Source organism: Heterocephalus glaber, unplaced genomic scaffold (genome assembly GCF_053883595.1).
Source record: "Heterocephalus glaber isolate CG9 unplaced genomic scaffold, H.glaber_assembly_v1.0 deba00001673, whole genome shotgun sequence".
NCBI lineage: Eukaryota > Metazoa > Chordata > Mammalia > Rodentia > Bathyergidae > Heterocephalus > Heterocephalus glaber.
This window is the reverse complement of record NW_028258410.1, coordinates 17622109-17636354: the sequence shown is the minus strand read 5'-3', so window position 1 is coordinate 17636354 and position 14246 is coordinate 17622109. Positions and strand designations below refer to the sequence as shown.

At 52.2% G+C, this 14246-nt stretch overlaps 1 protein-coding gene across 2 annotated transcripts in view; it reads right to left on the bottom strand.

Annotated features, from left to right (window-relative positions):
- Nfatc2 (nuclear factor of activated T cells 2) overlaps positions 1-13937 on the bottom strand; it is a 117867-nt gene extending 103930 nt beyond the window's left edge. For both annotated transcript variants that reach the window (XM_013077178.3, XM_004858043.3), the window contains exon 1: positions 13588-13937. In XM_013077178.3, coding sequence (XP_012932632.1) covers positions 13588-13717 — 130 coding nt within the window. In that variant the 5' untranslated portion in view covers positions 13718-13937. The remainder of the gene's footprint in view (positions 1-13587) is intronic.
- Positions 13938-14246: the final 309 nt, after the last annotated feature.

The following is a 14246-nucleotide window of genomic DNA, read 5'->3' as shown; positions in this document are numbered from 1 at the left end:
GTCAGCAGGGGGAAGGTCTCTCCTCAGCCTGTTCCACCTCAGGGCTCCCCACCTCTGCCTTCTCCATCAGTGACAGTGACACGGGCCAGCCTGGCTCCTCACCACTGTGGCTCTGCATTGTCTGCCAAGCACCTGTCGCTTGCGGGCCCTCCATAAACATTTGCTGAGTGCCCAAGAGTGAATAAATGCAGGGATCGTGTCCAGGGCCAGGAGCAAGACCTCTTTGGGAAACTGCATGGTGGTCTCCTGCCTTGGGGCCCCTGGGTAGACACTCGGGCCATCCTCAACCTCCTTGTGCCCTTTCTGGGCACTCTAGGCACTCCAACTTGGCTATGCTGATCTCAGGGGGACTGGCTGGAGCCCCCATCCAGGTGAGAGCCCCCAACAGTGTCCCACGGCTTAGGGTAAAGATAAATGACTGCCATTAAGCCAGCCTGGCCAAGGCCTGTGCCCGCCAACCTCACCTCTCCTCTCACCTCCCTACCTCCCTCTCTCCTTGGACTCCAGTCAAAATTAGAGTTTGGGGAAAACATGTACCTCAGGACCTTTGCACTTGCTGTGTCCTCTGCCTTAACAGTTCCTGCCAGCACCCCCCCTTTCTATATGACTACAACCACTCATGCCCTTAAGTTCTCAGTACTCTCAGGGTTTCCTGGCTGTTTCCTGTACTTCTCCCAAATTCCAAGTAAGTAACTGGGCTGTTATCTATTCATTGACTGCCTCTCCCTCAACAATTAGTAAATATCCCTGGCACCTGGCTGGGTCCTGCCTACAAATGGGCAGCACATCTGGCATAGAAGGGGGTGTGCATGTGTGCACTTGGGCACACATACAGCAGATGGATGCGTAGGCTTCGCTGCTGGTCACAGACAAGTGACTTCCTCCAGCAAGGCAACCTGAGTATGCAGGGGACAGCAGAGTGGCAGAAAGGAAACTGACTTCTGTATTATGTAGAGAAAAGAAATTCTCCAAACATTTTTAAATTGCATTGGGGGGCGGGCAGAACATATGTATGATAACGAAACCCTGGTTTATGAAGCAGGAAGTTGAGAACTGAGTCCTGCCCTGCCTCTGACTAGCTGTGTGACTCTGGAAAAGTCCCCACCCACTCTGGGCCTCCACCTTCTCATTTATAACAGAACGGTGCAAAACCAAATCTGTCTCTGGGTTGCTCTTGGCTCTGACACCTTTGCTTTTTGTAGCGGGATTGTGCGGGGCCTGCAGTTCCTGTGAAGCGTGGCCAGTTCGGACTTGCCCTTGAACTCACTCACGTGTGCAGCACACACCCTCCCGGCAGGGAGCAGAGCATGGATTTTCAATCTGGGGGAAAACTGGCATCCAATCCACATCTGGCAATATTTTGAGAATTCACTGCCCTGCAAGCACCAAAAGTTTCTGAGCAAAAATGCCAGGCGTATCAGGAAACCCCCAGGGCAGCTGATCAGAAATACCCTTCAGGCGAGGTGGGCATCGCAGAAAGGCTGCCGGGAAACAGCCACCCAGGCCCCTCCTCGAGCCCCACCTCGCTGCCAGCTTCCAAGTACTGCAGCATTCACACTGGCTTTAATTAGTCCTCATGGCAGTTTTTCTTTTCTGTTTCTCCTTCCTCTCTCCATGCCTGGGAATGTTTAACAGCTAGCAGGGACTAAGAAGGTAATTAATGATCACTGATTTCTCGGTCCTCTGGGTATTTGACAGCAAATTTCACAAACGGCACAGAATTAAAATTGTTCTTAAGTGGCTGAGATTCCCTGCTACTTCCGCCCCCCTGGCTCACAGCTGCAGCCACTGCAGGGGCCGAAGCACAGGCAGAAGCTGGGCACATCTCAGAAGCACCAAATTTTCTCAAGAAGGATCCAAAAAATCTTGCTTTTCTTACCACTTTCATGATCTCTGCTCTACCCTGAACCACCAGTAAATATTATTCAGTATTTCTCTTTAAATTCATTCACATATTAATTCTTTTAATTTAAAAGGAACCTTTACACCAGGCACGCAAATGGAAAATCAGTATCACCTCCACAAACAGAAGGCAGGGCAAAAATATAATGAAAAGAAAAGTTACTAAACTCAAGCAGTGAGAGTCCAAGGCTGAGTCTCCGCTGCCTCCCCCTTAAGTTCTTTCGTTTGGTTGGTTTTTGTACAGGGTGTTACACCCAGGGCCTTAGCACTGAGCTACATCCCCAGCCCTTTTTTTATTTTTTTTCTTGAGACAAGGTCTTGCTACTTCACTAAGTTGCCCCAGCTGGCCTTGAGCTTGTGATTCTCCTGCCTCAGCCTCCCAGAGTGCTGCGATCACAGGCGGGCAACACGACACCTGGCTTCCGTCTCCTACTGTGGTTGAACTTACGCAGATGTTGAGGGTAGAGTTTAATGATTTTTGTCACATGTGAAGCACCCTTGTTTCCGCCACTCCCGTCAAGATGCTCACATTTCTGAGCTTACAAAGTGGACCTGTGTGAAGCCCTGGAGGTAGAGGAGGGACAACAAGTGGGGTGGGGTGGGGTATCTCAGGCCAGGCAGCACATCACTGAGACATCACTGACTACTTCAGAGAGAAAACAGCACTCTGAGAAAGACCGCTGCCACCATGTGCCGTGTGCCCACAGGGGGCCACCTGCCAGGGGAGACAGTGTCCCTAAGGAAGGAGAGGCCGGAAGCCATTACAGGGAAGTCAGACGTGGCTGCTCCAAGTCCTCTGAGCCTCTCTTGCTCACAACTGCCTTCCGTCGCTCCTGACTTCCCTTTTCCTAACTCGTGCCACCTTGTCCTGGAAGTTCCCCGACTCCCCAGCTGGATCAGCAGCTCCTTTCTGCTCCCGGACCCTCAGAGTGCCAGCTGGAGCCTGCCTGCAGATCCGATGTGCATCTCCTTGTAGGGGCCTCACAAAGGGGTGGATTCACTTGCCTGAGTCCCCCAGCTGGAACCTAGCAGGCCCAGGGCACCAGGCCTTGGTCAGGCATTCTGCACCCCTGGACAACTGGCATGCCAGGTGGAGGATACTCTAGTGGGGGCTTGTGGGGGTTCAGCAGCATCCCTGTCCTCTACCCACTGGCAGGGGAGCACTGGCACCCCCTGCTCCTCGCCCACTGTGGCAATCAGAGCTGCCTCCAGGCAACGGCAGGTGTCTCCTGCAAGGCACATCGTCCTCAGCCAAGGGCCACAGCCCCCGGTCTTGTCCCCAAGCCAGTTCTGAAGGGAGACTGCGACCATCAGCCTGGAGGACAGGTGAACCCCTGCCCTCAGGCTCCTGGGTGCTTCCCCAACTCTAGGCACCTGTGAATGTCTGGGGAGCCCTCTGGCCACTCCCCAAAGCTGCAAATCAAGATTGCTGGGGAGCCACCCCCCCCCCACAAGAGGTCTGCACACCAGGCCTTGAGTATCACAGAGGGTAGCACAGCATCGGGGGACGCGAGCTCCACCCTTCCCTGCTGCTGTAGGACCTGGGGACACTCCACATCCTGGTGGGTGACATGGAATGCTGACATCTACCTCATCTTACCAAACTCCACAGAATAAATACTCCATACACGGGGGCCCCTAGATTTTTATTATTATTATGGAAAGAAGGATCTTTTAAGTGAAAATTCTACCCTTTGCCTGCTACAGTCACTGTTAATGACTTGAAAGCACGACACCTACCAGCTCCCAACCCTATCAAAAGCATTTTTTTTTAAAAGGAAGAAATTGTTATAAAAATAAAATGGGTTGGTCAGCAGTTCAGGAATTCTCCTTTCCATCACCGATTCTGCTGAGCTCGGGAGAGTGAGGGGAGGGGAGGATGTCCTCCAACACCCTCTCAGCACCCTCTCTGTCCCCCAGGCTGTGCCCCCGACTGCAGGCTACCACTAAGGTACTAGTGACTCAGTGAGCCACACCAGAAGCGGTAACAGCCAACGCATGGATGCCATTTGCTATTTCATACCAAGAGCCGTGATATATATGCACCTAACATATATTACCAAGCTTCGTCAACAAGAATCCTGTGAAGCAGGTAATGCAGTCTCCTCGTTCCACAAATGTGGCTCAGACAGGATAAGCAACTTGCCGAAGGTCACACAGATGCCAAGTGGCAGAGCCGGGATTCAGTCTCAGGCAGCCTGGCCCTCCACTCCACCCCTAAGCACTACTCTAGGCCGCTTCTCATGAAGGAGGCTACTTTCTGGGTGGTGACAACTTCACCCCAACACTGAGAAATGAGTCTTCCCCCAGAACAGAAACTGCACCGGACCCCCATCATCCCCCAGGAGGTAGCAGCCCCCGACAGCGGGAGTCACTGACTCTTTCTTCTGGAATGTTCACAGCCCTGTCCTTGGCCCAGGAATGAGTCAAAGGTTATTTAAAAATCACCCTCAGGCCACACATTGCCCCCTGAGTGCCTGCCCTGCAAGCCAAGTATGAAGCAGCCATTCAGGGACCTGCATCAGCCAACACATAGCTTCCAAATAAAGGAACAGTAAGGGGGCTGGAAATATAGCTCGGCAGCACAGCACCTGCCTGGCAAGCACAAGGTCCTGAGTGCGATCCCTGGTACAAAAAAAAAAAGAAGGAACAGCACGGGAGCATCCTCTCAGCCTAGAAGTACAGGTGGTGGGATTTTCAGGAGGCAAAATAGACTCAAAACAGAAATCCTGCTAGGCAAGCTACATGAGGGCCCTGTGCTTTCTTTGGTACAGAGGTAATGTTAAATGGAGCTTTCAGGCTTGAATGACTTGGAAGAAAGGAGCCAGGGTATGGCGTGGAGATGAGATGCCCCTTAGGCTGACATCAGGGCCACAGAGCCCCACAATCCCTGCCCAGCAGGCCCCGACCGACAGCTCACTCAGCTCACACCCTGAGCTGGTGAGTCCCTGGCCCTGGCTCTGAGACATCACAGTCTGTCGCCATGGCAGTACTTAGGATGCCACAGCCTGGCACTGCAGACCTGCAGCCAGAAGAAAGGGGGGAGGCAGAGGGAAGAATCCTGCCCCCTGCCTGAGTGGTGCTCCTAGCTGTCTGCACATCAGGGCTGCAAGAATCCCGAAAGGCAGCGGAACAGCAGATGGATTTCCCATCTGGCTGACTTGCACCTTGCACAAATACAGGAAAGAACTGCTTTCAAATGCCGACTGCCTTCGGGCCACAAATGTGACACTCAGCAAATGCTCCCCAGAGCCCCCAAGTCCCTACTGCTCCTACCGCCATGCACACAGAGCAGTAACTGGCTTCCCCATCAGTGAGTCATGTGTATGAATAAGAGGGAGAGCCAGGTTGTCACACCCTCCGTTCAGAGGTGGCACACAGACGTGGGCCCCAAAAGTCGCGAAATTCCATCCAGGTCCACCGGGTCTACAAATGCCAGAATGGGCAGGCAGGACGTTGATCGTCCTGTCTCGTCAATGTGGAACCACTGAGAAAAGCCACCTTGAACGCTACAGTCTTTGCTGACCTTGACCCAGCGAAGGCAGCTGTCTGCCCTCCCCAGACGGCTGAGAGGAGGGCTCGGCAGCGCTTCCCAGGCAGACAGCCACAAGGCCAGATGCCCGAGACACAGGCTGACAGGGACAATCCACCAGCAACAAGCCTTACAGACTGGCGGCTGGCAAGGTGCCCACACGTCCACACATCCTGCTTGGAGAGATGTACGGAAACTGCAACCTGCAGGCCTCGAAGTCATCTTTCGGATGAGGCTGTCAGGGCCCAGGTCTCATCTCCAACCTCCAATCTGGATGGAAGGAACAGGCTCCAGCTGGTTTAAAGCCATTTCAGAAGCCTGCTGCCTCCAGAGACTCCCCTGGATGCAGTCATTCGGATGGCCGATGCCAGCTGCACCAGGAGCCTTCACGTCTTCTCCCGTCTCCCTCTGCACCTGACAACCTGGGAGCCAAGTGTTCCCAACACTTCTGTGTTACAGAAGGGGAAACTGAGGCTTGAGTGCAAAGAAACCTTCAAGGTCCCCAAAACAGTCAGGGGCAAAGCTGGGATCAAATTGAGGGATCAATCCAAACACTGAACTGACATCTTGTGTTTTTTACATACATTCGTGCATTCGAGATATGCGCCATCCCTGCCTCATCCCCGGGGCCCCCCAGGACCCCACCTAAGCAGTAACTTACTCAAGGGACACCATAGGCCTGGGCCTCTTGCCGTACACAGGGCCTGACTGGTCTCGAACACCACCCAGACAAAACCACACTGAACGGGCATCCCTCACTTCTTCCACTCAACGTGAAGGCTGAGCTTTACCCACACCGAGAAAGTCATTTCTTTTTCATTGCCAGGAGTAGTTCTACAGCATATGAATGCACCACAATTTCTTCATCCGACCACCTTGCCATCGCCCTCCATTGTTAAAGAAGCTGGGAGCTCATGCTTGTGATTTAGAGAAGTCTGCAATGGGAGAGTGCAGTGCACCAGAGAGAGAGAGCAGGATGCAGGATGGCTTCCTCACCAAATGGAGAAGGAGAGATCTGGCCGGAGGAATTGGCCAGAAATAGACTCCAGATCATCTCCCTGCAGAAACAGGGCTCGCCACGGCCAAGCCTACCCGCTCCTTGGAAGGCCTGCAGGAAGGGACGGGGCCGGGGGTCAGCGCCATCACCTAAACAGCGAGGTTCACAGTCCCAACCCTCACTCCGGCCCCACCAGGACCTGTATCCCTCAGGTCCCCACTCCCAGGCACAGCCTGAAAAGCAGATTTCCATCTGCCTTTCAGCCAACTGAAAATGCAAGTGGAAACTTCCCCTTGGAGACAGGGGCCCACATAACCCTTGGCCGGGGACAGAGATTTAAAATTAAGACCTTATTGACTGGCAGATTCTTTATTTATACCTTCTCCCAAGAGCTTTCATTTTGGTGCCATGTTCCCGGAGGTAAGCAAACTAATCAGCGGCCTGCCAGCCCCTGGTCATTAAGACATTCCTGCTACTCCACGGCAGCAGAGGTGACCTCACCAGTTGCAGATTTCGCATCTGTAGCCCAGCTCCTTAGGAAAACGCAGGTAAACAGCTCCCTTCCTTAGTCTTTAAAATAACTGTTTCTGGTCTTTCCGACTTAACCGCCCCCCTCAACATTCCCGCTTTTGCAGGCATGCCCAAGCAGGTCTGTTTTGATAAGGGCCTTCATAAATCCTGAGCTTTGCAGGCCACTTTCTTGCCTTCTGAAAACTCACCCAGGCATAGCTCAATTAAAATTCACATGGGAAGGGCTGGCTTGGAGAAAAGCATTTCATTAACTAAAACAGGGCCAGCTGAAAAAAGGGCTCTTTCCCAAAACCTCAGATTAGAAAGTGGGAGGGTCCCAGATGCCAACTCAGGGAAAGGGACTCCACCCATTCTGCTTGTAACTTAGTCTGCCTTTGGTACATGGCTTTTGTAAAAGGAAAACAACAACAAAACCATTAAAGGGCCAAGACACCAGACTTTACAACTAAATGTTTGTCTGCAGAAAAAAAAACGGGAGACAGAGGAATAAGTTAAATCACAGGGATGCAACTGGCACAAGGAAATAAGACCTTGTGTCAACAAACGGCAATAAAACAGTGGGATGAAGATTCTTCTCCTAGAATAAAAGGAGCAATGGTCATGTCAAGCAGTTACAAAGTAAGGATGATGTTTAGATCTTGGTTCAAACAAAGCAGCTCTGAAAAGACAAGCAGGAAAACAACCTGCTCAGAAATATTCAGGGAAAAAAAGTGCAGGGAACATCTACAGACATTTCTTCTCATCATTATTCTGTAAGCAACATGGTATAACAACTACATACAGCATTTGCATTGTATTAGATATTTTAAGTAATCTAGAAATCATTTAAGATGCACAGGAGAATGTGCATGGGGTCCATGCAAATGCTACTGCATTTTATATAAAGAACAAGAGCCTCTGAGGATGAGTGAGCTGGAACCAATCCCCTGAAGATTCCAAGGGACAGCTGTGTTTTTCTCAAGAGTCCTTATCTTTGAGATATACCTAGTAATCTGTTTATTAATAAAATATTATGACATCTGCAATTGTATTAAAGTAAATGAGTGAAGGTGGGGAGCATAGGTTGGGATCAGAGATATAGAACAAGACTGCCTTTGCAGCCAACGAATGGGTGGAACCGTGGGAGTTAATTATACTGTACCATTATCTCTACTTTTGCATATTTGGGAAAAAGTCAAAGGTAGTTCCCCTGCTCTGAGGAACTTGCACCAGGCTCTGCTCCAAATAGGGAAGCACACAGCTCCTGGCCCATCCTGGAAGAGTCCCAGGGTTAAGGTCTTGCTTTATTCCCTGAGCTCAGTTTCAAAAATATCAGCGAAAAAGCTGAGCTTGCCCAGCTCAGGGAAGCAATCTTGGCCAAACTCTGTGCGCCTGAGACTGTTTCCTGTGTGGGGAGGGAGGAAGTCCCTTGTCAGGAGGAAGCCACACTGTACCGTGATGTTGCATCTTCAGGGCTATTCCTTCCTGGCTCTGGCTGAGGCGGGCCTGGGGGGCCAGGGTAAAACACTTTGAAGAGAGGGCCTGCTCACTGAGCAAGGCAGTGATGGGATCTGGACAACTGAGGAAGATTCTGCACCCAGCCAACTTCGGGCTGAGGCTGGAAGGGACAACAGTCCTTAAAGTGAGAGCTGAACAGGCATCTGAGATAGAGGACTTGCTGCAGTGCCTATTCAAGCCCAGCAGCCACTCTGTTCTCCTGTCATTTCCTGGCCCACCTGCTTTGAAGGTACAGGATTCACCAAGGCCCAAGGCAGAGATTCTCCTCCAAGGGCCAGGGCCCTGGACAATTCAGGGAAGCTAGACTTCTCAGAGCCCACAACCACAGCCACTGACATCCCGTGTTCACAACCTGCTTGCACGTGAATTACATCACCTCACTGAACCCTCACACCTGCTCCAGCTGGGGCCCATTTCCACTGCCCGCCCATTTCACAGATGAGAACACAAAAATCACGTGTCCTCCAGTGTACCACTAATAAGGAATTATGCCACTTGCATGCATTTATTCGGCACCCATTAATCACATGCTTGCTATATGTCAGGCACTTTTGCTTAGGCCAGGCCACCAGGTGGAAAGCAACTACAGCAGAATCTCAAGCCAGGATTTTCTGACTTTAGACCTGATGCTCTGACTTGCTGAGTCTACAGCCTCTAGGATTGGAGGGAACAGGGATGCAGGCACCCCAGAAAGTATGCAGGACCATCCACTGAAATGGAGGAAGAAAGATAAGGCACTACAGTTCTCACATCGGTCCTGTGCTTTTTTATTTCTACTTTTGCAGGAAGTTCTACGAGTAGCACCCCACCAGGAGAGTAACATATGCACAATTTAAAATTACATACATATTGGGCCAGGGATTTAGCTCAGTGGTGCCGCCGCCTGCCACGCAAGGACACGAGTTCAATCCCCAGTACCAAAAAAAAATTGCACACATATCATATGTATCATATGTAAGCGGCAAACGTGCATACATGCTACGGTACATGGGGCACATGAGACACTGCAGGCATCCTGCTGCTTCGGCGAGGGTGCCTTCTGGCTGTGAGCTGTAGTGTTAGGGACAGGGACTCAGGACCCCAAGTGCCCAGGCTCCAGGCTTGCCCGGCCACTTACAGACACAGGCCTCTCCGTCCAGAGCCTGACTTCAAGGGTCCGGGCACAACCCAGCAGATTCTAACACAAGGTCAGGATTAAGCGTCACCGGCTGTCAATACATTTTGCACATTTATTACTCCACCACTTTATAGAGCTAGAGAACCTTGGGAACCCATCCGAATGACACTGCTTTAAGGTTAAGAGGCTCAACTCTCCGTCAAATCTAAGGCCACCAAAAGGGCAGAGGGCCTTTCGTCTGCCAGCTAGAGTGACACGGTTCCATAGTGAAGAATGATTGGAGCAACTTTATCCCCACTTCCTGTGCCTCCCTGACAAGGCCCTGCTCAATTCTAGCCTGAATTTCACCTCTTCAGCTGCACCTGGCGACGTTATTTGTCCAAAGCAGGCTCATTAAGGCCTGTTCCTAACTCGACTCAGATGTCTCTGAATGTCCCACGTGTTCAGCGAACCTGGTCACTTAATGTGGAGCCCTATTTTTAGTAAGCACCAAAAAAAAAGTTACTGTATCACAGTACCTCATTTGTCCCTATCTGTTTAACAGGTTTTGTCCCATTTTGGCCTGGGGGCCAGGCAAGGGCAGGGACCACATCTCATTTATCTCCACACCCACAGGGCCTGACACAAAACCAGCATTCACTGTGTGCTGAAAGAATGGGTGGGGAGCAGGTGTTCCTACACTGCTGTGCAGCAGCATTAGGGAGCTGGCCACAGAAGGGTCTGCCAACTCCCATGGAAAGGACATAAGATGCAGTGGGCAGCAGTGTACAGGGGAGAGGTGCGTATGTGCCACATGCACACACATGGTGTGCACTCCCTTAGAGTGTGTGCATATGCACACATGTGTGAGTGTGTAGCATCTGTGGCTTTCATGGACTTCTCAAAGGGCTGAGACCTCAACAGTCTACGGACCACAGGAAGAGACTATGATCAGGAGGAGTCTGTTTGCCCTTCGGAAAGGACAGAGCTGGTGCCATATGCTTTAGCTTACCAGGAATCAAGAAAGGGATGCACCAGACCTGCTGTGGCAAACCCAAAGTGAGAACCCCTCAACATGTCTGTCTCCAGCACAGCACCTAGGTGACGTGGCACTTCTGGCGGTGACCAGGGGTTCCCAGGATCCACCTGTCTCTTCCAAGGTATTACAGGTTGGGAGGATTAGGAATTAAGAATTCATTGCATTCCAAGTGTGCACAGGGGAACTGAATCTGTGAGCTGTCTGCTGACGGCAGCCCATTTCCCTTTCCCATGGTGGGGCCAAAGCCAGCCAGGACCTCCACAGCTGTGTCCCTACTCTGTCACCATGTATGTAGCTGACCCTTCTGCTAGAAAAAAAAAAAAAAGTGTGCTTTTTGTGCATCCCTAGGCAAATAAATGTGAAAACCAAGATAGATGAAATAGATAATCTCTTAGAAAGATACAGGGTTACCCAAACTGACTCCAGTAGAAATAGAAAGTGTAACAGACACAGCAGAGAAAGCTATCAAGAAACAGCCCCCCAAGAAAGCATCAGAGCCCAATGGGTCCACTGGGGATTCGGTCACCACTTTAGAAACCAGTGACCTAAAGATGCATAACTTGTTCCTGAGCACAGAAAAGAAACCCAAAGCAGACTGCACACCAAAAAAGGACATTACAGACCAACATCACTCAAATGCTGCTGAAAAAAAAAATCACAAATATTGCATTATGAAACAGATGCCACTACCACAAGAAAATAACATGCAGTGACCAAGAGGAGTTTATAGCAAGAAGGTTTCAATATTAGGCAGCCTATTAATACAATCCAATACAGAAGCAGGTCTAAGAAGAAGAATGTTTTTAATAGCTTCTGATGGCAGCACAGTAGAGTCAGCCCCCAGGAGGAAAAGTGACATGGTGGGCTTTGAGAGGCTAATCTGAGATGTTCCCACTATGGGCCTGGTTCTACCTCTACATCACCTCTTTATGCTTCTGCAGGGTGGACCTCCCCCAGGGCCAACGCTGCCCTTCATCTGGCCACTGGGCATGGCCCCAGAGGACAGCATCCTGGTGATGCACGTGAGCTGTTAGCCCTAACTCTGGATACGACCTTGGCAAAAAAAGCCAAGGAAGGTTCCACCGACTGCCTCAAAAGCACAAGGTCCTGAGTTCGATCCCCAGTACCAAAACAAACAAAAAAATCCAAGGACAACATCCACAGTAACAAATCATGTTGACAGTATGGACCCTTGATACCATGGGACGAGAAGGACACTGTACTTTGTGTTCTTGCCAAAGACCCATAGCTATATTCCCATCATGAGAAAAATATCAAATAATCCCAAATGAAGGGCAGTCCTCAATATACCTAACTAGTACCCTTCAGAAATGTCAAGGACAAAAAAAAATTCTGTCTCTGAAAAAGTATGGACCCTAGCTAATAATAATGTGTCTGTCTTGGTTCATTAGTTATAACAAATGTATGGTACCAAACTAATGTAAGATGTTAATAATACAAGGAAATTGGGTACTGGTTGTATGAGAACTCTCTGTGTTATCTCCACAGAAGATACATCTGAAACTGCTCCAAAAAATAAAATTATAAAGAAAATATTCCTGGGCTTTCATCATGGTCATTAAGATACCCATCTGGTGGCTACCAGGCATCATTTGCCAAGAAAAACTATAAAAAGTACCTCCCACCAGACCTGGCTTTGGAAACGATTTCCCCGGAAATCCTCACCCTCCACCCCCACCCCTCAAATAAAAGCTGATTGTGAACCTGGGAGGGGTACAGGTATTAATTCCTTGCAAAACATGACTTTAATCTTAATGAACAGAAGAAAGACCACTGATGTTAGCCTGGATCGTTTGCAGATCCTTAATTGTATCTTTTCAAAGCAAAGGATGTTCTCCAGATTGCAATTCTAGAACATGGGTCTCTTTTGCTGGGTAATTATTTCCATCTCCAGGCAAAACACAAAATTGTTACTAATTGCCATCTCCAGGGATCCAAATGAAGGTGATGCTCAAAGTCAAAGCAGGCCCCTCGCGAAGATGACCAGGGAGGACACTCAGGAAAGGGAGGTTAAAACGTCTCCCTTCAGCTTCCTAACATAGCGTTCCGGGGAAACACTGAGCCACTATTCTCTCTGACAGGCTTCATGCGCCAGGCAGCCAGCACAAGCCCTTCCTCCGAACCACTGCCCATGCAGGCAAGCCCGGAGGCATCTGGAAATGACAGCAGCCTCGGCCCTGAGCCTGCTCCAGGCAGCTGCTGGGCTGTCAAAATCAGGAAGCCTGGTTGGGGTTTTCGTTTTTCCAAGACAACCTGCTAACTAGAAAAATACAGAGAGGCTGGGCACAGGACCTCCCCCGCCTCCCTCTAACCAATGCTCGGTTAAACACGAGAAATGACACGGGGGCACTGGGCCCAGCCCGGGAAGTCCCCAGCACCCGGGGCCAGAGGGCAGCTGAAAACACACACTGGCTCTCTACAACCGCCCCATCCATGACGAGGATGTGAGTCGATCCCTTAGCAAAGCTCACTCGGTCCCCTTGGGGCTGAGTGGTGAACGCAGCAGCAGAACCCAGAGAGGAAATGGGCCGGCCTCGTCACACCGCCCGAGCAGGAGACTCAAGCAGCCTCTTCCTCGGTTTGTTTCAGCGAAGTCCCCCGAACACCACACTCACGGGGTGTAGGGGCAGCTGTGTCACTAAGGGGCCGGAGGCAAGGAGCTCATCCACACCCTTTGTGCATCCACCCTCTCCGCCGACCCACTCTTTGCTCGCCTCGCCTCCTCCCTCCAAAGGCAGGCACAGTAATCACTTCCACTGCCTCTGAAGGCCACTCCAGGCGGGGGGCCGCAGGGCCGGGACCTCCCTCTTTAGAAGTCACAGGTAACTGGAAACTGATCCCAAAGCGGCAAGAGGGGCCTAGCGCCCCCGGCCCCGCCTCGGTAGGGGCACCCCGTCCCCTCTCCAGGCCCCGGAAAGGGTGGCCCGGTGGCCTGGGGACCGCTGAGGGGCCCTGCGCCCCCGCCCACCGACCTTCGAAAGGGTTCACATAGTCATAGTCGAAGAGGATGGAGAAGTCGAACTCGTCCTGGGGGCTGCCCGCGGGCTCGTGGCCCGGGGCGTTCCGGCCGTCGGGGTCGCACTTGGGCTCCGGGGCGTCCATGGCGCGCGAGGAGGCGGGAGGGCTGGGGCCGAGGACCGGCGTGGCTTGCTCCGCGGGCCTCCCTCGGGGTGCCGAAAGGACTCCGGGCGGGGAGGAAGCCGAGGGGCCGGGTCACGTTCCCCGTGGGGACGCACGCCGGGCCCGGGATGGCGCGCCTGGCGCAGCGGGTCCTGACGCGCCCGGAGCTGAGCGGTGGCGGCGGCGGCGGCGGCGCGAGCTTCCTGCTCCGGGAGGCACCTGTTGCAGCCCTCGCAGGGGGCGGGGAGGCGGGGACAGGGCGGCCGGGCCGGCGGGGGCGGGGCGGCACCGGGCGGAGGGGGAGGCGCGGCCGGGCTGCCCGAGCCCCGAGGGAGGGAGGAGCCCGCGCCGCGCCGGCCCTGCTGTCCCCGCAGGCCGAGCGCTTGGGGGCCGCTGCCTCCCACCTGCCTGAGGGTGGTCCCGGGCCGCCCTGCCTGAACCTGAAAGCTGCTGCCACTTGTAGTTTTGCCCTAAGGGAGCGCACACTGATCGCTTCCTTTCCTCCGGGGCG